The 27492-nt window shown below is 43.5% G+C and overlaps 1 protein-coding gene across 5 annotated transcripts in view; it reads right to left on the reverse strand.

Moving 5' to 3' along the window:
• The window catches only part of MCF2L (MCF.2 cell line derived transforming sequence like), a 329928-nt gene that overhangs the window by 214140 nt on the left and 88296 nt on the right, over nt 1-27492 (reverse strand). For all 5 annotated transcript variants that reach the window (XM_030201525.1, XM_030201522.1, XM_030201526.1 and 2 more), the window contains exon 2: nt 1408-1491. In XM_030201525.1, coding sequence (XP_030057385.1) covers nt 1408-1483 — 76 coding nt within the window. In that variant the 5' untranslated portion in view covers nt 1484-1491. The remainder of the gene's footprint in view (nt 1-1407; nt 1492-27492) is intronic.

The following is a 27492-nucleotide window of genomic DNA, read 5'->3' on the forward strand; positions in this document are numbered from 1 at the left end:
TCAGTGCTTTCCATTTAACTTGCCAGTGCTTATGTTGCTTCTTATTTTCTTCATTTAGATCCTTTTTCCATTTTCTGCAGAATGTTCTTTTGACTCTAATAGCCTTTTTCACTTCACTTTTTAACCATGCTAGTTGTCGTTTGCTTCATTTATTCATTCAATTAAGTATTTATATACCACTTAGAACTAAGCGGTTTACATTTTACAGATACTTTCCACCTTTGTTACTACATGGACTATATATCTTGTCTGTGCTTCCAATATGGTATTTTTAAACAACGTCCATGCCTGATTCAAAGTCCTAACCTTTGCAGTCAATCCTTTTAGCTTCTTTTTAACCATTTCCCTCATTCTATCGTAGTTGCCCTTTCAAAAATTAAATGCTGCTACAGTATATTTTATTAGTGATTCACTCCAAATAACAGCTCAAATTTGATCATAACCTGTTTCCCAGCAGATCCAACACTGTAACCTCTCATACTATGCCCTGCATTCCACTAAGGACTAGATCTAAAATAGCTGCCCCTCACTCAATTTGCCAGCTTTCCAAATTTTTGAAAACATTTCTTCATCTGTCTGTTTGTTCTGTCCCAGTGAACGGTAGTATACTCCTTCCCTTCACACATGGAATTTCTATCTATAATGATTCCAAGCTTCCATCTGTTTCATGTAGAATGTTCATTTTGTTTAACTCAATTCCCTCTTTAACATATAGTGCACCCCCCGCCTCCAATTTGATCCACTCTATCATTGCAATATAATTTGTACCCTGATAATACAGTGTCCCACTGATTGTGCTCCTTCCATCAGGTTTCTGAGATGCCTATTATATCTACCTCTTCATTTAGTGCTATATAACTCTCCCATCTTAATTTTTAGGCTTCTAGCATCTGTATAGAGACACTTCAAATTGGGTTTTATCCTTGCATCTACAGCAGCTTAGAAGTTAACAGGGATAATTTGCATCCTTTACTCTGTTCTCTCCTTAAACACTCCTGACTTTCTTTCACCACTATTGAAATCTGTATTGGGATTCCCTAAATGTTGTGTTTCAATAATATCCTTCTAGGATTCTCCACACCGAAACATGCGCTCCTAGACAACTATCAGCTTCTCCCTTCCCCATTTTAGTTTAAAAGCTGCTCTTTCTCCTTCTGGCTAGAAATCAGAGAGGAATTCAGTGAAACCAACAAAGCAATAATAGTGAAGCAAAAGCAATAAATGATCCCAAATATGGACTCTAATTTCCAGAAGGGACCCATGGACTTAAAATTTCATACTCTTTGGATTACAACTATGTTGGCCCAAGAAGAGATATTAAAACCTACAAAGAAAAAAGTGACTGACTAGAGAAGAATGCATGTGTGTCCATAAAGAACAGATTTAGTGAACAAGTAATACTCTTACCGGAGAGATAGGCAAACTGTTTCTTCAGCTGATCCTCGATATCTGTAGCACAAAGAGGAAAGGTATCCTGATGCATGATTTCATCTAGAAATACAAATTAACATCATTAATTGATCTGAGGTGTCTGTATGAATAACGCATGACAGAAACTCGTATGGTTTACAAGCAGTCTGACCGGCTGGAGGGCCGGTTGATCAGTCATCTCCATAGTACCTAGAACAGCAACATCTGATGTTGAAAAACAGTGCTTCCTGGTTGAGCACAAATCCTATATAATAATTCTCACATCCAACGTTCGAATGTGCCTGGGACCATGCCTCCCTCGGAGGTGGTCTGCTAGGCAGGCACGCACTGACGTCAGTGATGTCAGTGACAGCTGATACCAAAGCAAGGGGAGGAGTAGGGAAACAGACGGAGCATGTTTCCCTACTCCTCCCCCTGCCTGGGAATCAGCTGTCATTGCGCCGCTCCCTGCCACTTCGGTGCAAGTGACAGGGAACGGGGCAACACAGACCCCCCTCACTCACCGAGTTCCACACTCCGCCCTCCCTCCAATTACAACAACCTCCCCCCCCCCCTGTTATGGCACAATGGACCCCCCTTCCGCGACCCTGTCGACCCCCCTTCTCAGTGAAAACCGTCCCCTGCCGCCGTCCAGTACCTGTGACGTCAGACGCACGCAGAGGAACTTGAACACAAAATCATTGAAGAAGCAACGCCGCGAAGGCCAGCACAGGAATTCGGCTGATGGGGGTTGCGATCCCCCGTCAGCACAGGTACTGGACGGCGGCGGGGGACGGTTTTCGCCAAGAAGGGGAGAAGGGTCACGGAAGGGGGGTGAAAATGGAGGGAGGGCAGAGTCTGGAACAGCAAGGGAGGGTGGGGGATGGCCTTGCTAGCACCCGTTTCCTTCCCTTTCCTTTTGAAATGGGCATTTTTTACTAGTGTACAATATTTAGTTACTTTTGTTTTAACAGCTCATATTTTTATCGTGTAGATCTTTGTTTACTTGGTGGGCCTGAATATTCAGTTATTTTGGAGATGTAGTAATATATTTTGGGTGTCCAGACTTTACTAGGATTTCAATGGTCATGTTGCAGGACATGCCACCAGCTGTTATTTCTCAAATATGACAATTTTCAAGACTATAGAGATATTAATTGTTCACCTGAATTATACATATTTAGACAAACTAATTCCATGAATAAATGTCATTTATCAGATATATTTCTGAAGCCAAAAATTGGTTCTATAAACATGAAATTTGTGACAATGTCAAAGCACCTGATAAGTGATAGAGAGATTCAACATCTATCAAAAATCTTTAGCTGTGGTGCTTTTCAAAAATTAAATACAATGGGGCTGATAGTTAAAAGACCTAGGCACCTACCTTAAGGAAATCAGGCATCTAAACATTCCTAAATGAAAACTTCCTTATAATGAACCACCAAATTAGATATTTATTTTCAGTAGGTTCCTAACATTAGGTCACTGGAAGACTGCATTTAAAGGTCTAATACTGTAGTGAGCTAAAATAGTGCACTGTACTAACGGAAAAATTCCCAGGAAATCCCAAAGAATTTATTAAACTGTGGTTTCTAAGTTAGTAAAACTCCCACGGTACTTTTCTGTATGTTAATGTGGTTGGATCATCATGCAATCTCAGGTCCATTGATGGTGGGCTCCTTTTAAGGGTCTAGTTTTCCAAAGAAAAAAAAACATGTCTTCCCCACCCCCCTTTTAGGGCCTGAGCAGTCAAAAAGTAATTCCCAGTCACCAATGGCCATTTTTTGTTTTTTGGAGGGAAAGAGCTGCTGAAATTTCTTAGAGGCCTTTTTACTAAAGCTAATGGATCTTAGTGTGCACTAAGTGCCAGAGGGCCCAAACCTATAAAATAGGACACACAGCATTTAGCATGCTAATTTTGTAAGCTCACGCTAAGCTTTAGTTAAAGGGCTCATTAGAGACCAGTGGCCCCTCCCCCCCCCAGCTCCAGTCAACAGCAGAAGGTAAGAAAACAAAACCCATCACTAAGTCATGCCCTCCTGTAGCTAGTCCTACCCTGTCTATTAATCAATGTAGTAGCACCAGGAAGGCCACACCGGCTCCTAACTCTCTTATTTGGCAAACTGACCCCTTACTGATACATTACATACTTTTAGGGGTCAAGTGGTATCATGATGGCATCCGGAAATGGAGACACTTTTCATTCTTTGATGAGACAAGGATAGTCTCATGCAGGGGCGTAGCCAGACACCCAATTTTGGGTGGGCCTTGGCCTAAAATGGGTGGGCAGAAGAACTCTGCCTTGTCCCACAAGTGATTTGGTCTCTCCCTCTCTCGCCTGCATGCCATATGGTCTATCAAACATCCCCCCTCTCCTGTATACCTTTTTAAATAACAGATTTTCACCGGCAGCGAGCAGCAACTAATACAAAGCCTTCCCTCTGATGCACCTTCCTGTTTCTGCATAGGCAGGAATACATCAGAGGGAAGGCTGTGGGGCCAAAGCAAGCAGTGTGTATCAATTGCGTCTCACTGCAGGTGAAGATCTGCTATTTACAAGGTATGCAGGAGGGACGGTTGTTGGGAGTTTTCAGCTGGTGGGGCTTGGGGATCCCTGCCAGTCACATCATAGGTGTGCTGCTACTGGGTGGGCCTGGGCCCACCCAAGCCCACCCTTGGCTACGTCACTGGTCTCATGGGGTTCTATTTTCTTACCTTTTCTTACTAGGGTTGGATAGTTCACTGTTTGCACAATTAGCACAGCAGAAATTTCAGGGCCACCCTCCTTCAATTACAATCTTTGCTTTAACTCAAGTGTTTCCCAAGTCGGTCCTGGAGTACCCCCTTGCCAGTTAGGTTTTCAGGATATCCACAACTGAACATGCATGAAAGAGATTTGTATACAATGGAGGCAGTGTATGCAAATCAATATCATGCATATTCATTGTACATAGCCTGAAAATCTGATTAGCAAGGGGGTACTCCAGGACCGACTTGGGAAACACTGCTTCAACTAATCCGAACTAGGTGCTGGCTATGACCTTCCTTATTTTCCAGAGGCTGATGTATTAAAGGGTGACATTTTTTTTTTTTTACAAAAGATCTTCACACATTTAACAGCACGTAACTGATGGCATTTTTGCACTGTTCTACGTGAAAAGCACTTGTAAGAAAAATTAGTAAAATGGGACAGCTTTGTATAACACTTTCATGTGTAGTCTACTACACATAAATGTTTATTTAAATTAAATATTAATGAGCTGCTGTGAGCTCATTACTGTTCAAATTGTGAAAAGGGGTCTGCAATAAATAACAGTTTTCACACGAAAAAAATTACAGAAATGACTAGCAGCTATTTTTCCTCTCCCCAGGTTTCTTGTTGTTGCATTGCAGTGGGTATACTTTAACAGGGCTGCATGGCCCCCGCCAAAGGCCATCCTGGGGGCTTCAACACCCTAGTGGTCCCCTAGACTTACTCAACCCTGCAACAATCATAAGAAAAAGCTCCCCATCCCCAACCGAGGTCTGTTCCTTGTAATTCCTGCCCCCCTAAACAAACTTATTTGTATCTGTAGATAAATACCATAGAAAAACATAGGTAAGTACATTGGCCTCCAAGTGGTATTCTCAAGACTACAGTTGTTCAGGAAAGTTGTTTAAATAAATTACTCATTTAGAAACTGATTTTTGGGGGCACATGATGTTGTGAGCGGCTCTGGATGTTTCCTGAGAGCTGCTTGGATGCCCTTCCCCAATTGGGCTTAATCTGTACTTCCTGCGCTTTTTTGCGACTTCTTTTGGCCCAAGCTTAAACCTCGACATGCATGGACAAATATCTTACTAGGCCTTCTTTGGTGATGGCCTTCAAGTTGCTGAGGTGAGAGCAGATGCCTCATAGCTGCTAGGCTCGGACACCTTGGTAGCTGAGTTAACGGACTCAGTGGTACGCAGCCTGGATTCAAGGTGCACTCACCTCTCAGAACAGATCTCGGGTCTCGCCTATCTTAGATTGGCTGGAAGAACTAACCCATCTGAGAATCACACCAGAAGGGGAAACCTGAGGTTTGTGGGGTTTCCAGAGTCAGTACCAGACCTTAACTTGTGTCAAACTTTGGAAACTTGGCTGATGGCGACCTTTCTCAAGGTGGGGGGCAGTGACACCATTCATCTGGACAGGGCTCAATGTGTCAGCCTGCAGCTCACCCGTGACCTGTGCCTACGCATTGTGATTGCTAAATTTCATTGCTATGCGCTGAAGACCAGTGTGCTGCGCTTATACAAGAGTAGCAGAGAGGAGATAAAATTTGACTGTGAACCTGTAAAGATTTTTCAAGACTACTCGGCAGCACTCACTGAGGAACGTTGCACTTTTGCATCAGTATGTACCAAGTTCGTACAGAAGAAATAATGAATCACGTTGCAATACCCTGCCACCTTGAAAGTGAGTCGGGATGGTCTGTAGACTTCCGGATGGAGTACTTGTCTGGCTCAACATGTCTGAATCCATCGGATCGGGCTTCTGTTTTATATCTATATGTAATTACCTTGGAAGAATGCTTTTATATGATTTTTTTACTGACATGTTATTTTTATAATTTAATTGTGTTTATATGTCATTGTAGTACTATCCCTGACACAGATTTTAGGGTAAAACATGGCACCCTTGGGTTCTCTTAAAATATTTGCTATGCGACTCATCTGGGATCTGTTCTGTGTTCTGGCTTGTGATTTGTTATAGATTCAGAGCAGCTCTCCATTTTGGGTTAGTTCAAAATCTATGTACACTGGCAGAAGTTTTAGGGCCTTTTACCAAACCGTGCTAGTGATTCCTGCAAGGCAGTGGCGACAAAACTCATTCAAACTGAATGGGCTTTGTTGGCATTGCCACACCAAGAATCACTAGCGAGGTTTAGTAAAAGAGGCCCTTAATCATCAGTAACACATGTAAATCTATTTTTTTTTTTTTTGAAAATCTTGTTTATTGCAAGCCAAACAATATCTGTATACATCAATCTCAAATGAAACAGAAGACAAGTACAGCGTTTGATTTGCTTAACTTTTTTACAACATTACATTAACTAAACCCCCCCTTCCCTCCCCCCTCCCTCCCTTTCCCCCCTCCCCCCCCCTTATCTAAGAGTTCAATATTTTACTTCTTGCTACTGGAGTAAGTGTGTCCCAAAATGGAGACCAAATGTCACAAAATTGTATGCCTCGCTTGGAGGCCAGGTCCTTTATTCCTTTTTTCTCTATCGCACAGGCTTGAATCATTGCTGAGCGCCAGTGAGATATAGTGGGGCGGTCTGTTACCAACCACAGCTGCAGAATGACACGTTTTGCCATCAAAACTGATCTTTTCAAAAAAGCTTTAAATCCCACTGGTGCTGGTTGTTGTATTCCAAAGAGATCAAACAATTGTCGTGGTGATGGCTTCCACTGATTATTCCATATCAGAGATACGTGTGTGTTCAATTCAATCCAAAAAGGTTTTATCAATGTACAATTCCAAAACATATGCCCCAAGTGCGCATTAGTACCATTACATTTTGGGCAAGTGTCTGTATCTCTAAGAGTAGCTCTATATGCTCTGTGGGGGGATACGTGCAGACGGAGCAAAAATTTATACTGCATCTCCCACCACGCTGCATTCTCCGTGGTTTTGTATAAAGACTTGAGGCACACCCCAATTTGCTCTGACTTGAGGTTGATGCGCAGTTCTGTATTCCAGGTGAGTACCACCGTCTGATAATCATTTGTCTTCAATGAATCTCTCAAATTGCGATGAAAATATTGCAGTGGCACTCGTAATTGTGCATCCAGTCCTAGCATTTCATTCAGCTTCTCCCAAGAAGCGGCACTTAATGAGGTAGTGGGTAAGGAATTTGTATAGTGTTGCAGTTGTTTGTATGCTAGCCATTCATTTGCTCCCAACTTATACTCTTCTCTTAACACATCGAATGACTTTATAACCCCCTGTTCCGTAACCACATGAAATAAATACTTAACCCCTGCTGCAGCCCAGTTCTGGAAAGAAATGGAGGAACTTCCCACCGGAAAGGCCAAATTCCCCTTGATTGGCAATAATACTGAGACTTTGGTATCTATGTGATGGAGCTTACCCAGTCCCTTCCACGTAGCACGCATCGGGGAAAGAATATATTTGTAGTGCCCTAATTGAGGTAGTTCCCTTGAGGGCGCATGGAGCCAATATGAAAAATGCATTTTACCCAGAACTGCCACTTCTGCTTCTGTGCAATAAAAATAGCTGGTAGCGCGAAACCAATCTGACAGATGCCTCATATTACTAGCCATGGAAAACAGTTTTAGATCTAACAAACCCAGTCCCCCCTTTGGGCGCGGCAACATCACTCTAGATAATGGAATCCTCGCTCTTTTTCCCCGCCACAGAAAAAAATTTATCTTCCTCTTTAGCCAACCTCCCTCATTGGTCCGCAATAATAATGGAAGCATTTGGAACACATAGGTCCACTTTGGAAATAGGACCATATTGTACAATGCTATGCGTCCCAATAAATTGATCGGAAGTGCTTGCCATCTTTGCAAAACTTCACTGGTCTGCTGTCTCAGGGGGGTAATATTCAAGCTATAGAGCTCTGAAAGATTTACAGGGATATAAACCCCCAAATATTTAATTTTGGCTTGTGCCCATTGAAAGGGGAAGTCACCTGCCCATTGCTCTCGAATTTCTGACTGAATTGGTAGTGCCATTGATTTGTGATAATTTAGAGAGAATCCCGTAAGGAAGCTAAACTCATCCAGGACTGCCATCAAGTACCCTGTTGAAGACCTAGGGCTCGTCAGGGTCAGGAGGATGTCGTCAGCAAACGCCAATACTTTAACTGCCAGTGAGGGCATAGCAATCCCCACAATATCTGGATCTTTAATAATTGTGCGGAGAAGTGGCTCTATATATAATAAAAATAGCAGCGGGGATAGCGGGCAACCTTGCCGGGTGCCTCTTTGTAATTGGAAGGCTGCAGATTGAGTACCATTGGTGATTACACGTGCAGTTGGGTTCGAGTACAATACTGCAACCGCCTCCATATACCAGCCCCCCAGACCAATATAGGTTAGTACTTTAAACAGGTATTCCCACTGTACTTTGTCGAATGCTTTTTCCGCATCAAGACTCAACAAAATTAGCTGTTCTTTTGTAGAATGGCTACGTGCTATTGACATGAGAACCTTGCGCACATTTACTGTGGCCTGTCTGCCCCTCACAAACCCTACTTGATGGTCTCCTATTAATGTCGGTAAGTGTTGTGCTAATCTATCTGCCAATATTCTCGCCAGGATTTTTATATCCACATTCAACAAGGATATTGGTCTGTAAGATTCTACTTGATCTTGGGGTTTACCCGATTTAGGGATCAAAGTAATTAAGGCCTCATTCTCCCCCGGAGAAAGATGTCCGCGTTCTATTACTGCTTCATAATATGAAATAAGAGGTCCCATTAACTCTAGACTCAGAATTTTATAGTATTCGCCTGAAAACCCATCAGGGCCTGGAGCTGATCTTAAAGGTATAGATTTCATAACTGTCTGAAGTTCCTGTGCTCTTATGGGAAGGGAGAGCTGCTCCTGCACCATCTGTCCCAAACGCGGCATACCTGCATCTTCCAGGTAGTCTTTTATCAGAGAGCCCTGTTGCCCCTGTCCTTGGGCATACAACCCCTCAAAATATTCCTTAAATGCATTTGCAATCTCTTCAGGTTTAGAGAGCTGCGGCCCTTTTTGAGAATTTATATAGGGAATAAATTTTTTGGTTGTTTGGGCTCTAGCTACATGTGCTAACAGTCTGCCCGATTTATTCCCAAATCGTTGGAAGTTTAGTCGTTTAGCATACAGAAGTCTCTGATATTTTTCGTGGATCATCATGTTCAAAGCTACCAGGGCAGCTGCCATTTTTTCTTGGTTTTCCTTGTTGGGCTTAGCTAGGTGCAATCTCTTTGCGGCTCTATAGGCCGATTCTAGTCTAACTATACCTGCTGCTAATCGTTTAGTGCGGGCACTCATAAATGCGATTATTTCCCCCCGGAGGACTGCCTTAGAAGCCTCCCATAACACTATTGGTGAAGTATCAGGTTGAGCATTTGTATCTATATAGAACTGCCAACGCGATTTCACATGATCTATAAATTGTCTATCCTGATAGAGATAGGATGGGAAGCGCCAATGAGTGTTAGTCAACCCTCCAGGATTCAGATCCAAATCTATTCCAATTATGGCATGATCAGAGATCTCTGTGGGTCCTATAAATGCCCTCCCCACTCTGAAAAACCATGTGTGTGTCATTAATATGTAATCAATACGTGACCACGTTTGGTGGGCCTTTGACTGATGCGTATAATCTCGGGTCTCAGGGTTGAGCAGGCGCCAAGGGTCTACCAATTGCAGTGATTTACATAGTGCTGGAAGACCCTTCCCTCCTCGCAATGCAGCTATTGCCCCTGGGGAGGACCTATCCAAAACTGGGTCCATGACTTGATTAAAATCCCCGGTCCATACCCAGGGAGCATCTGTATATTGCATTCCCAATGCAGTTAAAGTTTGAAAAAAATTAGGACAATAATTATTGGGCCCATATACTGTGCACAGATAAAACTGTTGTCCCCGGAAATTTAAATGGATCAACACCACCCTTCCTTCTGAATCTTTATATATTAATTTAGACTGGCACGGGAGGCCTTTCTTGAGTAGAACAATCACACCACTTCTACTATTCCCGGAAGAAGAGTAGTGACACTCACCCACCCACTGTTGAGATAATTTCGCATGTTCGATATCCGAGAGTTTCGTCTCTTGTAAACACGCGATATCAGCTCCATGCGCCTTTAGTTGGGATAAAATTTTGTAGCGTTTAATTGGTGAGTTAATCCCTGCTACGTTCCATGACAATATTCTCAAGTGACGTTTACCCGTCATCTATGTTGGGATAACTCTGTTCTCTCCTGATTCTCTTCTCATACACAACCCCCGGAAGCCCAGCCTCCCCCAGGGGTATCTGTCCCCAACCTGTTGTCCCCTGTGTTCCTATCACCTTTTTTCCTTCCTCCATCTTCTTAATTGCTCCCACTCCATTTAGTATACCTCTCACTCCAAGCAGTCCTAGTAATCTCCCCCTCTTCCCCCTCATCCCCACCCCTCCCCCTTCCCCCTCCCTTTGATCCCCTTCCCCTTCTCTAACTCTGGCTTCCACCCCCATCAGGAGCGGGCCACGGGTCACTCCTTATGCTTTGCGGGGACAACCCCCCCTCACAAAATGGTTACAAAGCTTACACACATACCTCCATTAACATGAAACAAATAACAGCATTAAAACTTGCCTTTTACCTAGTGTCTAACAATCTATACTCTCAGGTCATATCACTTATTCCATCCTGTGTGCTCACCCAGGTTCGGAATTCTTCCGGGGAGCTAAAAGAGTGCCACTTGTTATTATGCTGCAGCTTCAATGTAGCTGGATATTGCACTGAGAAACGAATATTCTTTGTTACCAGCTGCGAACATATTCCTGAGTATGCCCTGCGTTTTAAAGTTAATGCTGTCGAGTAGTCTTGGAATATCCGAATCGACCGGCCTTCAAATTGTAGATCCTCTTTTTGAGATTTAAATAAGCGCAAAATATGCACTTTTTGAATAAAGCTGTGGAACTTCGCTATCACAATCCTTGGTCTGTCTGTCGAGGCCCGCACCGGTCCAAGTCTATGTGCTCTATCCAGGCGGATCGGGCCCTGTTCCCCAACCTCTGGGAAATTTTCCAACAGCCAGCCTTCCAGCCATGTCAGTAAGTTTGTGTCTTTTATAGTTTCTGAGAAGCCTACAAATCTCAGATTTTCCCTTCTAGCTCTATTTTCAAGATCTTCAATTTTGGCTTGCTGTGACTCTGTAAGGGCTTTCAGTGCGGTAATACTCTCTGCATGCTCCTGTGCCGTGTCCTCCACATCCGCGACTCTGCATTCAAGTTCGCCTGTCCGCCGAGACAGTTCTGCTGTTGTTTGAGCCATCCCTGCTATTTGTTCCGATAGCTGCACAAAGCGGGAGTCAAGTGCTTTTACCACAGCGTCTGTTAGCTCGGGAATGAAGTCCGGAAGTGCCGGCGAGGCCGGTGGGGAGGAAGCCGCCATTTTGTCCTCGCTAAGGCGCGAGCGATCCGGTCCTTTTCTCGGCGTTTTCGCCGGCATTTGCCGTTCGGATTTGGCCACAAATTTGTCCATTCGCTTCCTCTCCCCTTTAGCAACGGCAAGTTTCTTTTATAAGCGGTTCGTGGGAGGTAGTTTTACGGCGGGAGGGCGTCCCCTGAGCAGCTCTCTCTCAGCACGTCTTCCGCTGCTCACCGCATCACGTGACTCCCATGTAAATCTATTTTAAGATTATGATATCTTTTCATATTTCATTTAGTAAGAAAATCATTGTCTACATAATATAGGTACATTATCTTTTGCGATCCCAAAATCATTTACTCAGTAAAAAGGATAAGGTAGCACACTATCAATAAGGGCCCTTTTACCAAAGTGTGCTACAAAGTTGGCATGAGTTAACATGCACTTACATATAAAATGGCAGCTTGACATTTAGCACAGACTTATTCCTGTGTTAATTGGACTGTGTGGAATGGGGTGGAGAATGGATGGGGACTCACCTTACAGTTAGCTCATGATACCTTACCATGTATTTACTGTTAATTCAGCAGATAGTGGCATTAAGCAATCTGCATTAAGCGCATCTGTGTTACCTGTTATGCATTTAAAGTGTGATAATAGTGGCATTAAGCAATCTACATTGTGCACCTGTGTTACCTGTTATGCATTTTAAAGTGTATTGTCTCCTCGTTAGCACGGGCAGATGCCTGGCACACCTCCAACAGTTAAACGGCTTTGTAATTACCATATGATAATTTGCATTATTACTGAAGTCCAGCTACAAAACTGAACTGCACTTCGGTGAAAGAGCCCTTAAGAATTCACATCAGCTCACAACTACCATTTTTAATAAGCTGAGTAAATGTACAGATTGGGTGAAAAAAAACACTGTGGTAGACCTGCAGAATAAAAGCTCAATCATTTTACTGTTGTTAGAACTGCCTTCTTATTAAATAAATCCAGCTATATTAAACTTCTCATCTTGAGCTGCAAATTACAAATGTCATTTTTCATTTCAGTGTCAGTGTTAGGCATGTAAACTGATATGCATCAGGAAAATCATTAAAATATTTATCAGCTTTATTTTCAGAAACTGAATTAAAGAATGAGGCTGGCCCTCTGAAACATCTCAATTACCTCATCATCCAGACCAGACTGTTAGTAATCTGATAAACACAGAGCCTCCCACTATGATCTTCTATTTAATCTGCAAATTTTTTAACATCTATTTATTAGTTATTTAAAGCACAACAGAACCAACAGATATCCTAAGTCAATGCATAATCAGTGATGCAATAAATAAATAAATTAGAGCGTGTGTGTATATATATATATATATATATACAGTGGGGGAAATAAGTATTTGATCCCTTGCTGATTTTGTAAGTTTGCCCACTGACAAAGACATGAGCAGCCCATAATTGAAGGGTAGGTTATTGGTAACAGTGAGAGATAGCACATCACAAATTAAATCCGGAAAATCACATTGTGGAAAGTATATGAATTTATTTGCATTCTGCAGAGGGAAATAAGTATTTAATCCCTCTGGCAAACAAGACCTAATACTTGGTGGCAAAACCCTTGTTGGCAAGCACAGCGGTCAGACGTCTTCTGTAGTTGATGATGAGGTTTGCACACATGTCAGGAGGAATTTTGGTCCACTCCTCTTTGCAGATCATCTCTAAATCATTAAGAGTTCTGGGCTGTCGCTTGGCAACTCGCAGCTTCAGCTCCCTCCATAAGTTTTCAATGGGATTAAGGTCTGGTGACTGGCTAGGCCACTCCATGACCCTAATGTGCTTCTTCCTGAGCCACTCCTTTGTTGCCTTGGCTGTATGTTTTGGGTCATTGTCGTGCTGGAAGACCCAGCCACGACCCATTTTTAAGGCCCTGGCGGAGGGAAGGAGGTTGTCACTCAGAATTGTACGGTACATGGCCCCATCCATTCTCCCATTGATGCGGTGAAGTAGTCCTGTGCCCTTAGCAGAGAAACACCCCCAAAACATAACATTTCCACCTCCATGCTTGACAGTGGGGACGGTGTTCTTTGGGTCATAGGCAGCATTTCTCTTCCTCCAAACACGGCGAGTTGAGTTCATGCCAAAGAGCTCAATTTTTGTCTCATCTGACCACAGCACCTTCTCCCAATCACTCTCGGCATCATCCAGGTGTTCACTGGCAAACTTCAGATGGGCCGTCACATGTGCCTTCCGGAGCAGGGGGACCTTGCGGGCACTGCAGGATTGCAATCCGTTATGTCGTAATGTGTTATCAATGGTTTTCGTGGTGACAGTGGTCCCAGCTGCCTTGAGATCATTGACAAGTTCCCCCCTTGTAGTTGTAGGCTGATTTCTAACCTTCCTCATGATCAAGGATACCCCACGAGGTGAGATTTTGCGTGGAGCCCCAGATCTTTGTCGATTGACAGTCATTTTGTACTTCTTCCATTTTCTTACTATGGCACCAACAGTTGTCTCCTTCTCGCCCAGCGTCTTACTGATGGTTTTGTAGCCCATTCCAGCCTTGTGCAGGTGTATGATCTTGTCCCTGACATCCTTAGACAGCTCCTTGCTCTTGGCCATTTTGTAGAGGTTAGAGTCTGACTGATTCACTGAGTCTGTGGACAGGTGTCTTTCATACAGGTGACCATTGCCGACAGCTGTCTGTCATGCAGGTAACGAGTTGATTTGGAGCATCTACCTGGTCTGTAGGGGCCAGATCTCTTACTGGTTGGTGGGGGATCAAATACTTATTTCCCTCTGCAGAATGCAAATAAATTCATATACTTTCCACAATGTGATTTTCCGGATTTAATTTGTGATGTGCTATCTCTCACTGTTACCAATAACCTACCCTTCAATTATGGGCTGCTCATGTCTTTGTCAGTGGGCAAACTTACAAAATCAGCAAGGGATCAAATACTTATTTCCCCCACTGTATATATATATATATATATATATATATATATATATTCACGGACATCACCAGATCTTCATAACAAATAACAATATCAGCTACAAACAAGTAACTACCACAGCCATGCACCTACAATCTACAGCAAGAAACTAAGTAAATATAGTATCTTTTCATTTTCATAATTACCCCCCCCCCTCCCCCCAGATATCATATAAGAATGCACAAAGGAGCAAAAGTGGCAGGCATCTCCTTCCCAGAAATCTAGCAGAGATGCTGAAACACAAATCAGAAAAGTAAACTTGCATTGTCATAATGTTCTATACCCACTATAAAGAAACAGTGTGATTATGACATTATAGATATATAATAGTGCGATAAACAGTACGCGTGGAGGGGCATAATCGAACGAAAACGTCTATCTCCATGGGCGTTTATCTCCGAGAACGGGTCCGTGAAGGGGCGGACCGAACCGTATTTTCGCAAAAAAATAGACGTCCATATTTTATTCGACAATTTGTGAGCTGGGCGTTTTTGTTTTTCAGCGATAATGGAAAATGAAAGCGTCCAGCTCAAAAACGAATAAATCCAAGGCATTTGTTCGTGGGAGGGGCCAGGAGTCGTAGTGCACTGGTCCCCCTCACATGCCAGGACACCAACCGGGCACCCTAGGGGCACTTTTACAAAAACAAAAAAAAGGTAAAAGAGCTCCCAGGTGCATAGCACCCTTCCCTTGGGTGTTGAGCCCCCCAAATACACCTCAAAACCCACCGCCCACAAGTCTACACCATTACTATAGCCCTAAGGGGTGAAGGGGGCCACCTACATGTGGGTACAGTGGGTTTGGGGGGGTTGGACGACTAAGCATTAAGCAGCACAATTGTAACAAGTGGGGGGGGATGGGCCTGGGTCCACCTGCCTGAAGTCCACTGCACCCCCTAACAACTGCTCCAGGGACCTGCATACTGCTGCCAGGGAGGTGGGTATGACATTTGAGGGTGAAAATAAAAAGTTGTGAAACATCATTTTTTGTGGTGGGAGGGGGTTAGTGACCACTGGGAGAGTCAGGGGAGGTCATCCCCAATTCCCTCTGGTGGTAATCTGGTCATTTAGGGCACCATTTGGGGCCTTATTTGTGAAAAAACAGGGTCCAGGAAAAGTGCCCTAAATTCTAGCTACAAACGCATACTTTTTTTCCATTATCGGCGAAAGGCGCCCATCTCTGTTCGGGTGATAACCATGCCCCAGTCCCGCCTTCACCACGCCTCCGACACGCCCCCGTCAACTTTGTACGCTTCCGCGATGGAGTGCAGTTGAAAACGTCCAAGTTCGGCTTTCAATTATACCGCGTTATTCGTTTTTGTGAGATAAACGTCCACCTCCCGATTTAGGTTGGAACTTGGGCGTTTTTCTCGTTCGATTATAAGCAGGATAGTGTGACAAACGGGCTTATTTTCAAAAGAGAAGGGCGCCCATCTTTCAACACAAATCGGGAGATGGGCGTCTTCAACTGCTTTGCGTCGCGGGGATGACCAAAGTGCGAATGCGTAGCGTGTCGAATGCATAGTGAAGGCGGGACTGGGGCTTGCCTAACACATGGGCGTCCTCGACCGATAATGGAAAAAAGAAGGGCGTCCCTGACGAGCACTTGGGCGACTTTACTTGGTCCATTTTGTGTTACAACCAAGCCTCAAAAAGGTTCCTGAACTGACCAGATGACCACCGGTGGGAATCGGGAATGACCTCCCCTTACTCCCCCAGTGGTCACCAACCCCCTCCCACCCTCAAAAACAAAACTTTTTAAATATTTTTTGCCAGCCTCTATGCCAGCCTCAAATGTCATGCCCAGCTCCATCACAGCAGTATGCAGGTCCCTGGAGCAGTTTTAGTGGGTGCAGTGCACTGCAGGCAGGCGGACCCAGGCCCATCCCCCTACCTGTTACTACTACTACTACTACTACTATTTAGCATTTCTATAGCGCTACAAGGCATACGCAGCGCTGTACAAACATAGAAGAAAGACAGTCCCTGCTCAAAGAGCTTACAATCTAATAGACAAAAAATAAATAAAGTAAGCAAATCAAATCAATTAATGTGAACGGGAAGGAAGAGAGGAGGGGTAGGTGGAGGCGAGTGGTTACAAGTGGTTACGAGTCAAAAGCAATGTCAAAGAGGTGGGTTTTCAGTCTAGATTTAAAGGTGGCCAAGGATGGGGCAAGACGTAGGGGCTCAGGAAGTTTATTCCAGGCGTAGGGTGCAGCGAGACAGAAGGCGCGAAGTCTGGAGTTGGCAGTAGTGGAGAAGGGAACAGATAAGAAGGATTTATCCATGGAGCGGAGTGCACGGGAAGGGGTGTAGGGAAGGACGAGTGTGGAGAGATACTGGGGAGCAGCAGAGTGAGTACATTTATAGGTTAGTAGAAGAAGTTTGAACAGGATGCGAAAACGGATAGGGAGCCAGTGAAGGGTCTTGAGGAGAGGGGTAGTATGAGTAAAGCGACCCTGGCGGAAGATGAGACGGGCAGCAGAGTTTTGAACTGACTGGAGAGGGGAGAGGTGACTAAGTGGGAGGCCAGCAAGAAGCAGATTGCAGTAGTCTAAACGAGAGGTGACAAGGGTGTGGATGAGGGTTTTGGTAGAGTGCTCGGAAAGAAAGGGGCGGATTTTACGGATGTTGTAAAGAAAGAAACGACAGGTCTTGGCGGTCTGCTGGATATGAGCAGAGAAGGAGAGAGAAGAGTCAAAGATGACCCCAAGGTTTCGAGCTGAGGAGACAGGGAGAATGAGAGAGCCATCAACAGAAATAGAAAATGGGGGGAGCGGGGAGGTGGGTTTGGGGGGGAAAATGAGAAGCTCGGTTTTGGTCATATTTAATTTCAGGTGGCGTTACACTTGTGATGGTAAATGTGAGCCCTTCAAAACCCACTGTACCCAAATGTAGGTGCCCCCCTTCACCCCTTAGGGCTATGGTAGTGGTGTACAGTTGTGGGGAGTGGATTTGGGGGGGGGGGGGGGTTGAGGGGCTCAGCACACAAGGTAAGGGAGCTATGCACCTGGGAGCAATTTGTGAAGTCCACTGCAGTGCCCCCTAGGGTGCCCGGTTGGTGTCCTGGCATGTGAGGGGGACCAGTGCACTACGAATGCTAGCTCCTCCCTTGACCAAATGGCTTGCATTTGGTTGTTTCTGAGCTAAGCATCCTCGGTTTCCATTATCACCGAAAATTGGGGATGACCATCTCTAAGGTTGACCTAAATTTCGTGATTTGGGCGTCCCCGACCGTATTATCGAAATAAAAGATGGCCGCCCATCTTGTTTCGATAATACAGGTTTCCCCGCCCCTTCGCCGGGGCATCCTGTGAGGACGTCCTCAGGAAAACTTGGGCGCCCCTTTCGATTATGCCCCTCAAAGTGTCCCACCATATGCAAAATAAATAAACAAATGTTACCTGAGGAGAAACTCAAATAAAAGTGTGCAATGGGGGCACCTCTAAAACGAATAATAAAGAATGACTGCAAATATCATCCATAAGGTGTAAAGAATAGGAAAAATTAATAAAGTCATCTATTAACAACAAACTTTGATCCCTATTGGGCAGAGATTGCCAATATGGTTCCCATATGGCATGGAATTTCTTTCACCGAGAGTCACTCTCAGAACCAGCATCCTTCTGCTCCAACAACGCCATTTCAAAAAGAAACCGCTGCCAATGGTCACATTGTGGAGGATAAGAATTCCTCCATCTAACCAAAATAGCCATCTTAACCAGGACCAGAGCCCTCTGCACAAATAGTCCCTGCCCCTCTGAAAGAATCTGGAGATCACCTCCCCTCCCCTCAAGAGTACACTCACTGGTTGCAGAGCAAGATCGATGGTGCATAAATGAATGATAGTATTCCATACATGGCTCCAGAAGTATTGAACCACTCCCCCCCTGACATTCCCAAAACATGTAAGCAAGGGTAGCCTTAGATGCTTTGCACATCATACAACCATCTCCCCCATTCTAATCCGAAAAGCTCTCCACTGGGATACATATGCGCAAAGAAGAAACTTATATTCCACCTTCCTTATAAGCATATTGATAGATAAAAGAGGAATATCCCTTAAGTTTCGTCTCAGCAAATCTGTCTTAACATGAGACCCCAAATATTCTGAACCAGCTACGAAGTCCAATGACAACTCTGGGAGGTGATCCAACAAGAATTTACAAAAATGAATAAGAAACAACTGCACATCCTCCCATAATCATGGTAGCCTCAGTCTCACCAGGTGTATAGTAACTAGTTGCCCTAAGCCAGTCTCACACAGCCCACAGCCCACATGCAATATTATAGTTTTAAGTCTATTAGCCCCCAGCCCCCTTCCTCTCTAGATAATATCAAAGACCTGAGTGGGATTCTAGGGTGTTTAACCCCTCCCCCATAAAAATTTTCAGGAAGCCTTATATAGTTCCTTAAAGTCTCTATACCTCAAATAAACTGAAAGAGATTGTAAAATATAAAGCGGAAGAGATTGTAAAATATAAAGCCAGTGGGGCAGCATATTATATTGAAAATGTTTTCCTTACAGGGACACTGGAAGTGTTTCCCAAAGTTATAATATCTCTAAAGTGGTCTTTAAAGATGGCTTGATATTATCAACATACAACATCTTCGTATACACATGAACATTAATCACTAAATAACGAACTGACTCTTTTGCTTCATTCAAAGGAAAGGATGTCCACTCATGATCTATTTGTATATTCAAAGGCAAGGTCTCTGATTTAGAAATGTTCAATCTAAGGCCCAAGAAAGCTCTAAAACTTTCAGCAATGTGTAGTACCCTTTAGAGATTGGATAGGATTGGTGAGTAGTAGCAAAATGTCATCAGCAAATGCTAAACATTTTATTTGTACTGACCCATAAAGCCCAGGAACAGCACTACCCCCCTTGAGTTTTACCAATAAGGGCTGTAAAAATAAAAGATACAGTATTGTCCTAAAAAGATGGCTCTTGGCCTAGTCAAAGTTTGGTTCATAGGCTTCAGCTGCACAAAAGGTGATACAATGGGGATACCCCTACAATAGGGGCAACACCCTGCCTAATACCCCTACACAATGGGAAAGGTAGTGAAGATGAACCATTCACCAGAACAGCAGCAGTGGGGCTAGTATACAGAGTTTTGATTGCATCTACAAAGAATCCAGAAAATCCATACCTGCGTAACAGAAAAAAAAAAAGGACCCACTCCACTTGGAAGCTTTTTCAGAATCAAAACTAATTGCTAGGGCTCGGATAGAACACTGGTGACAGTTCTTCAAGGTTAAAATTAATTTTCTCACAAATCCAGTCTGTTCCTCCCCCACCAACTGTGGTAATATCTTAGCCAAAAGCTCTGCCATAATTCGGGCAAGAATTTTCAAATCCACATTAATAAGTGATATAAGTCTGAATGATTTTGGTAAGATATGATTCTTGCCAGGTTTCAGAAAGACCACAATTAGCGTATGATTAGAATGGGACAAAAGACATCCCTCTCTATGGCATGTGGGTTGTATGCTTCTAACTGACCTATCAAATTCTTTAAAAATTCACCACTATAGCCATCTGAGCCAGGAAACTTATGTAGCTTTAAACTAGAAATAGCTTGTTGAATCTCCTCCCCCGAGATTGAGGCATTAAGTTGTTCATGAGCTGAGGTGGAAACAACAGGCAATGCAATCATCAATATCAAGATTTGCATACTGAACCTCAGATGTGTATAATTTTTTGTAAAATTGCATAAAAATATTTTCCAATTCTGCCTAGTGTGTAGTTCTTAGTGCTGAAATAATTGTAGAGCCTACCCAAGCTTTAGTCAAATTGACCAACAATTTGCCAGGCTCATTAGTGAATTCATATAGAAATGCAATACCCTTCAAGGTCCTCTCATGAATTAAATTAAGTGATGTTTGTGCCTTTAACCAAGAGTACCTATTAGCTGGGGAAGGTACTTTATGATACATCTCTTTCATTTTTCTACATAGAATTAACTCCCCACACAAGAGGATTTCAACTTTTGATGCTCTAGATCTGAAAGCCATAGCCGCCAAGAGGGGGGGAGGGCAGGGGGGACAAAATTCCCCTGGCCTCCAAGGGGGGCCCGGCTCCACAGTCCCACCCGCCCTCTGTCATCGACTGTCTGCCCCCTGCATTGAAATCGCAGTCTCACCTCCGTGAAAGCAGTTCTGCAGGCAGCAGAATGCCTCCCTTCGGCCCTCCTTTCCTCCCTGTGTCCCGCCCTCGTCTGACGTAACTTCTGCCAGACTTGAAATACCCCTTCCCGGCACCCCCCTCCTAAAACCACCTCCCTCCCATCCTCTCCCTAGAATCCCTCCCTGGTATCCCAAAACCATTCCTAACCTATCAACAGACACACACTTACTCAGATCGCATCTAGTGCACACTAGTTACCACACATGCGCACCCTATTTCCTAAATAATAATTCTCACCTCCAACGTTCTAAAGTAGCTGCCTGTGTCCGTGGCTCCTGGAGTTGCTGAGCTAGGCTCCGTAGCCAGGCTGACGTCACTCACAGCTGATTCCCAGGCAGGGGGAGGAGTAGGGAAACACGCGGAACAACTTGCTCCACGTGTTTCCCTACTCCTCCCCCTGCTTGGGAATCAGCTGTGAGTGTGCTGCTCAAACACCCCTCCGCGCATCACCCAAGCCCTCCTCCCCGACACATCAAACACCCCCCCCCCCCCCCGAAGCACATCAACCCCCTCGCCACCTGCAGCTGCCACTGGTAACGCTGTCCGGTCACCGCTGCTGCTTCTCCTGTTGAGCACCAGCGGCCGCTACAAAAAGAAAATAAAGCCATAAATGTTTTTAAACCTGAAATGCGGCACCGTAGACAGCCATCAGGCATTGGCTGTCGGCTCTGCAGCCGCTCCTCCTCTCGCCTCAACGTCACTGCCCCTGGAGTAAGACCCCGGAGGAGCGCAACGACGTGAGAGGCAAGAGGAGGAGCGGCTGCAGAGCCGACAGCCAATGCCTGATGGCTGTCTACGGTGCCGCATTTCAGGTTTAAAAACATTTATTGCTTTTTTTCTTTTTGTAGCGGCCGCTGCTGCTCAACAGGAGAAGCAGCAGCGGCCGGACAACATTACCAGTAGCAGCTGCGGGTGGCGAGGGGGTTTGATGCGCCGGTGGGGGGGGGGGGGGGGAGGGTCCTGAGACCAGAGAGGTGGGGGTGGGGAGGGGGACCCTGCGAGAGGGGGGGTGGGGGCACACACTCACTGTCTCTCAAGTACACTCTCTGACACTCTCTATCACACTCTGTCTCACACACACACACACACAGACACTCTCTCTCTCACACACAAACACACACACACTCAATGTCTCACACACACTCTCTCTCAAATATACACACTCCGAGGAAAACCTTGCTAGCGCCCGTTCCATTTGTGTCAGAAACGGGCCTTTTTTACTAGTATTTAGATATAATGTACATCTACCCCTATTAAGATATCACAATCCCTCACATCCCTCTTCACGCACACCAGCAATCAGCTAACATACTCAGACATCACACAGTGAACTGTACCCATTCACCCTTTCAAACAATCTCAATGCTCCCCCAATCATCAATCTCAGGCTCCCTTGTTCATGTTCACATTCTCAGTGTCCTTATACTAAATAAAGCAAGACAGTCCAACAGCTCAAATTTACATCAAAAGTAAAACTATTGAGAGCTTTATAAAGAACAGTTAAGGCAAACAACAGCATTCCAATCCCAGGCATATAGAATGCTGTCACCGTAGACACCAGTCACTGTAACAGTTTGGTGACGTTTTGAATGATGGAGAAGCACAACATTATCATCCGCAAGAATACCAACAGACCACCTTCAGAATAAGCGTGGATAAATCAAAAATCAGTACCTCTCAAGTATGGCATAATCATGTTTAAAAGTAATGGTTGAAATCTAACATCAGACCGCCACAGACCGAAAAGGTGTGTCAACCATCTGCATTGCCACTCGCTGGAACCACAAACCAGGCTTGAGCCAAAGACCTCGCCGAATCCGGTAAATCGAAGACAACCACCTTTCCTTCATGGAACACTCTGAGCCAAGCCAGATATTGAAGGGTAAATCTCTGCTGTTTTTACACTAAAAGCTTGCATATAGGATTGAAAGTTTTTCTCCTTTCCACTACTGCTATATGTAATCCTTGTGTGCAATAACAACCCTGGGCCTGATACTTTCAGGAGAGGTTCTTCTGAGTCTAGGCGCCCTTTCAATTCTAAGAGGGCCCAAAAGATTGCTCTGGAGAAACTCCATGGAGAGCCATTTCTCCAGAAATCCAATGAGCTTGCCTTCCTTCACAGACTCAGGCAAGCCTATAAATAGGAGATTGTTTCATCTGGACCTCTTCTCTAGATCATCTAGTTTAGAGTCATAGGTAGCAACCAATTTTTGCAATCTTTCTGGCTCCACCTGAAAAGCCTTCATAGCATCTTCCGCCCCACCAGCTCTGGATTCCAGTTCCGTCACCCACCCAACAAAGTCAGAAACGGACTGAGCAAGACTGACAGCTATAAAAGAGCAAATTGGCAATCTGGCATCCAATGCATCTACCACAATATCTTTTATTTGGGAAAGTAACATAGCATTCACACCTCTCTGGTCTCTGAACCACCAGCTGCCATCTTTGCATCAGCAGAAGTCGTAGGCCACACCTTATCCTTCTTCTTTTCAGCTTTGGCAGATATCTTCTTCAGCTTTCTGCTCAAGAATTCGTCCACAAAGTGCACTATGTCTAGACAGATGTCATACGGGGGCAAGAATAACTGCAATAATTGTCATTAAGGATGATACTGTGTAGGTAAGCTGGAAGCTGAGCAAAAACTCTGCTTCTCAGCTCACTGCACCACCTCTTAACCTGCAAAGTTTTGTCAACATACTGTACCTACAGCCTAAGTCAGGCTTGTTCAAGTCCTCAAAGGCCACATGTAAACCAGGTTTTCAGGACATCTCTAATCAATATGCATTTTGCAAACATAACAAGGGTGAAATTACCTTACAAATAGTCTTATTTATATCAATATTCAAAACATGCAAGATATTAGGAACATCAATCTACTTCGTTACTTAATACAATATACATAGCATCTCATAAATGCCAGTTATTTCATTATTTATTATTTAACAAAACTTACACATCATATTCAAAACTGGGGTCAACATTGAAATCAGATAGTTTCACAAAACAGTTGAACATAAGCAATGAGCAAATAATTATTCTTATCTTTAAAAGTGTGGATCCCTTTAACTTTGACCAAAAAGATAGGTCCATCAACACAGTAATCCTTCAATCTGTTCATTCAATGTTCAATTGAAACTCCAATCGTAGCTTTTCTATTAATCCTTGATTGCTTCACGATCTGTACCCTGATTCACAAGATTATTCATGGAGATGCTCCGGTCTATATGTCAAATCTCATAGATCTACCACCCAGGAACTCTAAAAAATCATCTCGTACACTCTTGAATCTCCACTTCCCCAGCTGCAAAGGACTAAAATATACACTCACACATGCATCCAGCTTCTCTATGGAATGCGCTACCAACGGCTTTGAAAAAAATGCATGACCAATTCAACTTTCGGAAATCCTTGAAAACCCACCTCTTTAATAGAATATACCATAACGATCCATCACTTGAACATTAGTACATTGCCATGTTTACCTGTTGTTACGATATTGATATCTTTATACATGATGCTTTTATATACTATGCTTCCCATATTCTTATAAAATTATAACTATATATGCCATTCTGTCGTGGTTACCCCACGACGGAACAATGTAAGCCACATTGAGCCTGCAAATGTGTTGGAGATTGTGGGATACAAATGCAATAAATAAATAAAATAAATAAATAACTGATTAAGGAGACAAATATCCAAAAGTTGAAGACGTAAGATTTTTTACGATATTAATCTATAATCACTTTTACTATTTAGAGAGATTTAAATATCCAAGAGTTGATATGTTGAAATCCTTTATATACGTCACCAACTTTGTACAGCAAATGAAACCAAATCTGTTTGATTTCTGAATGAAAGTGGTACAAGTGGACATGTTTTAGTCGGAGGTTCATTGAATGAAGCTTAGGTATAGATGGAATAAATATAAGTAAATAAACTAAGCACAGTTTGGTTGCTAAGATAATAGAATACTAGCGTTACATGGACGCATGTTACATTCATTCACATAGGTGCTAGGCGTGCACTCAGTAGTATCCCATAATAGGAGCATGCAAGGGACTTACCTAGGTGGTGGTGGTGGTGGTGGTGGGGCACATGGGCAGAGCATGAGTAAGTCAAACATTTGTGTGTGTACATTATAGAACACTAGTAAAAAAAAAAAAGGCCTGTTTCTGACACAAATGAAACGGGCGCTAGCAAGGTTTTCCTCGGAGTGTGTATGTTTGAGAGAGTGTATGTGAGAGTGACTGTGTGTGAGAGAGAGAGTGACTGTGTGTGTGAGAGAGAGTGAATGTGCGAGTGTGTGTTTGTGAGAGAGAGAGTGTGTGTGTGAGAATGAGAGTGTGTGCAAGTGCGTATGTGAGAGTGAGAGAGAGAGAGAGTGTGTGTGTTTCACACAGATACAGTGTATGCGAGAGAGAGTGTGTGTGTGTGAGACACAGACTCTCTGTGAGACTGAATGTATGAGACCAAGAGAGTGTGTGAGTGACTTTGTGACACATTAAATTACAGTGTGAGACATATAGTGTGTGAGAGACAGTGTGTGAGAGTGAGAGAGAGAAAGACATTGACTGTGAGAGAGAGAGAGTGTGTGTGTGACAGAGATACCTCCCCCCCCTCTGGTGTCAGGCCCCCCCCCTCCCTCCCTCTCTCTGGTGTCAGCCCCCCCCCCCCCCCCCTCTCTCTCTCTCTGGTGTCTGAGCGTTACTGTGCAGGATGCTGAGCTCTGGCTGTGCTTCAAGGAACTGACCAATCCTATTTAATAGAATAGAATCCCTTCCCTACCTCAAATAAGATTGGAATCAATGCGACAATGTGTGTTTTCCTATACAGCTCCTTTTAACTGGATTGCCCTTCGGAGTGCTCTGACAGAGCTAAAGACATTTCTATTTCAACAGGCTTTTGGCATTTCTTGGATGGATTAAGAGTTTGACAGCCTCTGTATTTTTAGATTTTTTTTTTTTTTTTTTTGGGGGGGAGGGATTTTTTAGCCTTTCTACCTTTGATTTCATGTGTGTGTGTGTCTGCTTTTATTCTACTATCCTCTCCCTTCGGACCTATGGTCATTCCATTTTATTTGAGCACTGGAGTTCCGTTCCTTCTTTATAAACTAGTTTACGTAAACCACCTTGTCTGCTAGGTCATGAAAGGCAGTATAGCAAATCAATAAACATAACATGCAACCTAGATGCCTGGGTACTATTGTAGAATAGGTTCTAGGTGCCTAATTGGAAAACCACAGTTATAGAATTGCCCCACTGGTGTCTGTGCTCCTATTTCATACATGCCTATACCCTTGGGCAATTTTATAAAAAAACTACTTAAGCATATATAATGCTGTTTCATATGCTCACATACCTTACTTAACTGCACCCTATATGCATACATATTTTTCTGTCTAACCATTAGCACCTAAAAGATAAATTCAAACCTTTAGCATTCACAATATTGGTTCATAGGACACAGCAGAACAGCTACTGACTCATATTGCAACTATAGCTAGGACATAACAGACCAATCACTTTGTTGCCGAAATTGCTCTCCAAGTGGCCGATTTTCCTCCCATCACAGTAACTCCTTCTTGATTTGCTGAAGGCAGAGAGCAGTTATCTCCAGAAAATTTTTCTGCTGCTTCGTTCTCTCTTCTCTCGACAAGACTCAAATTTTTGCATACAACACAATAAAGCACCTAATAATTTTCCTGTGCATTGCATTTGCCTCTGCAGCAATTTTAAACATTCTAAAACAGTATGCATTTCTCAGCCACCCTGCAAAATGGAGCCATTCTATTTTATCCTACACGTAGGGCTCCTCATTGTCCAATTCTATTAATCTCCTCATTTCTAATATGAACAAAATCAGGTCAGAAATGCTATACAGGTTGTTGGCAACTGCTAATTCAGTGCCAATGATGATCCCATGACAGAGTTTTTTTCTCATCTTGTTTAAACAATGACCATCTTTATGTATGATGCCAACATTATCTGCCACACATATTATCACTCTTACTCAAAGAGAACACAGAAAGTGCAGTTAATCCTTTCCAAATTGTTCTATAGACAAACCTCTGCAATCTCACTGGTAAGGCACTATGGGGGTCTTTTACTAAAGAGAGGGATTTACTCCATTTAGAAAAGAAGAAATGTCTAAGATACTACAACACTTCCAAGATAGAGCAAGAAGCTATCAGGCATCTAAGCCACAACTGTAAAACAGTCATCAAACCAGCAGATAAAGGAGGTGGGATCATGGTGATGAATTGGGAAGATTATGTCAAAGAGGTGCAAAGACAACTTACAGATCTTGAATTTTATGTTCCTTTGGAAAAAGATACTGATAGAACTGAAAAATGAGCTTACAGAGCTACTGTTAGTGATATGCAATTTATCCTTAAAATTGAGTGTGGTACCGGAAGATTGGAGGGTGGCCAATGTAACGCCGATTTTTATACATTCCATAACATCTAAGAAATATCATTTGAACCACACCTTGAACTATAATACTTCATGTGTGATTTATCTCATCCAATGTCCGTGCCCTATGTTATACATAGGAAAGACAATAAGAGCAGTTAAGACTAGAATAATAGAGCATAGAAGTTGCATTAACAGGAAAATAGAAAGTGCCCCCATGGCAATCATTGGATGGCAGCAAACCACAGCATTTCAGATCTCAAGGTACTGGTTTTCAAGGCTTGCAATGTTAACAAAAGAAGAGGTGATATAGACAGACAGCTGTTAAGAGAAGAACAGGGACTGATTTT

Source organism: Microcaecilia unicolor, chromosome 4, assembly GCF_901765095.1.
Source record: "Microcaecilia unicolor chromosome 4, aMicUni1.1, whole genome shotgun sequence".
NCBI lineage: Eukaryota > Metazoa > Chordata > Amphibia > Gymnophiona > Siphonopidae > Microcaecilia > Microcaecilia unicolor.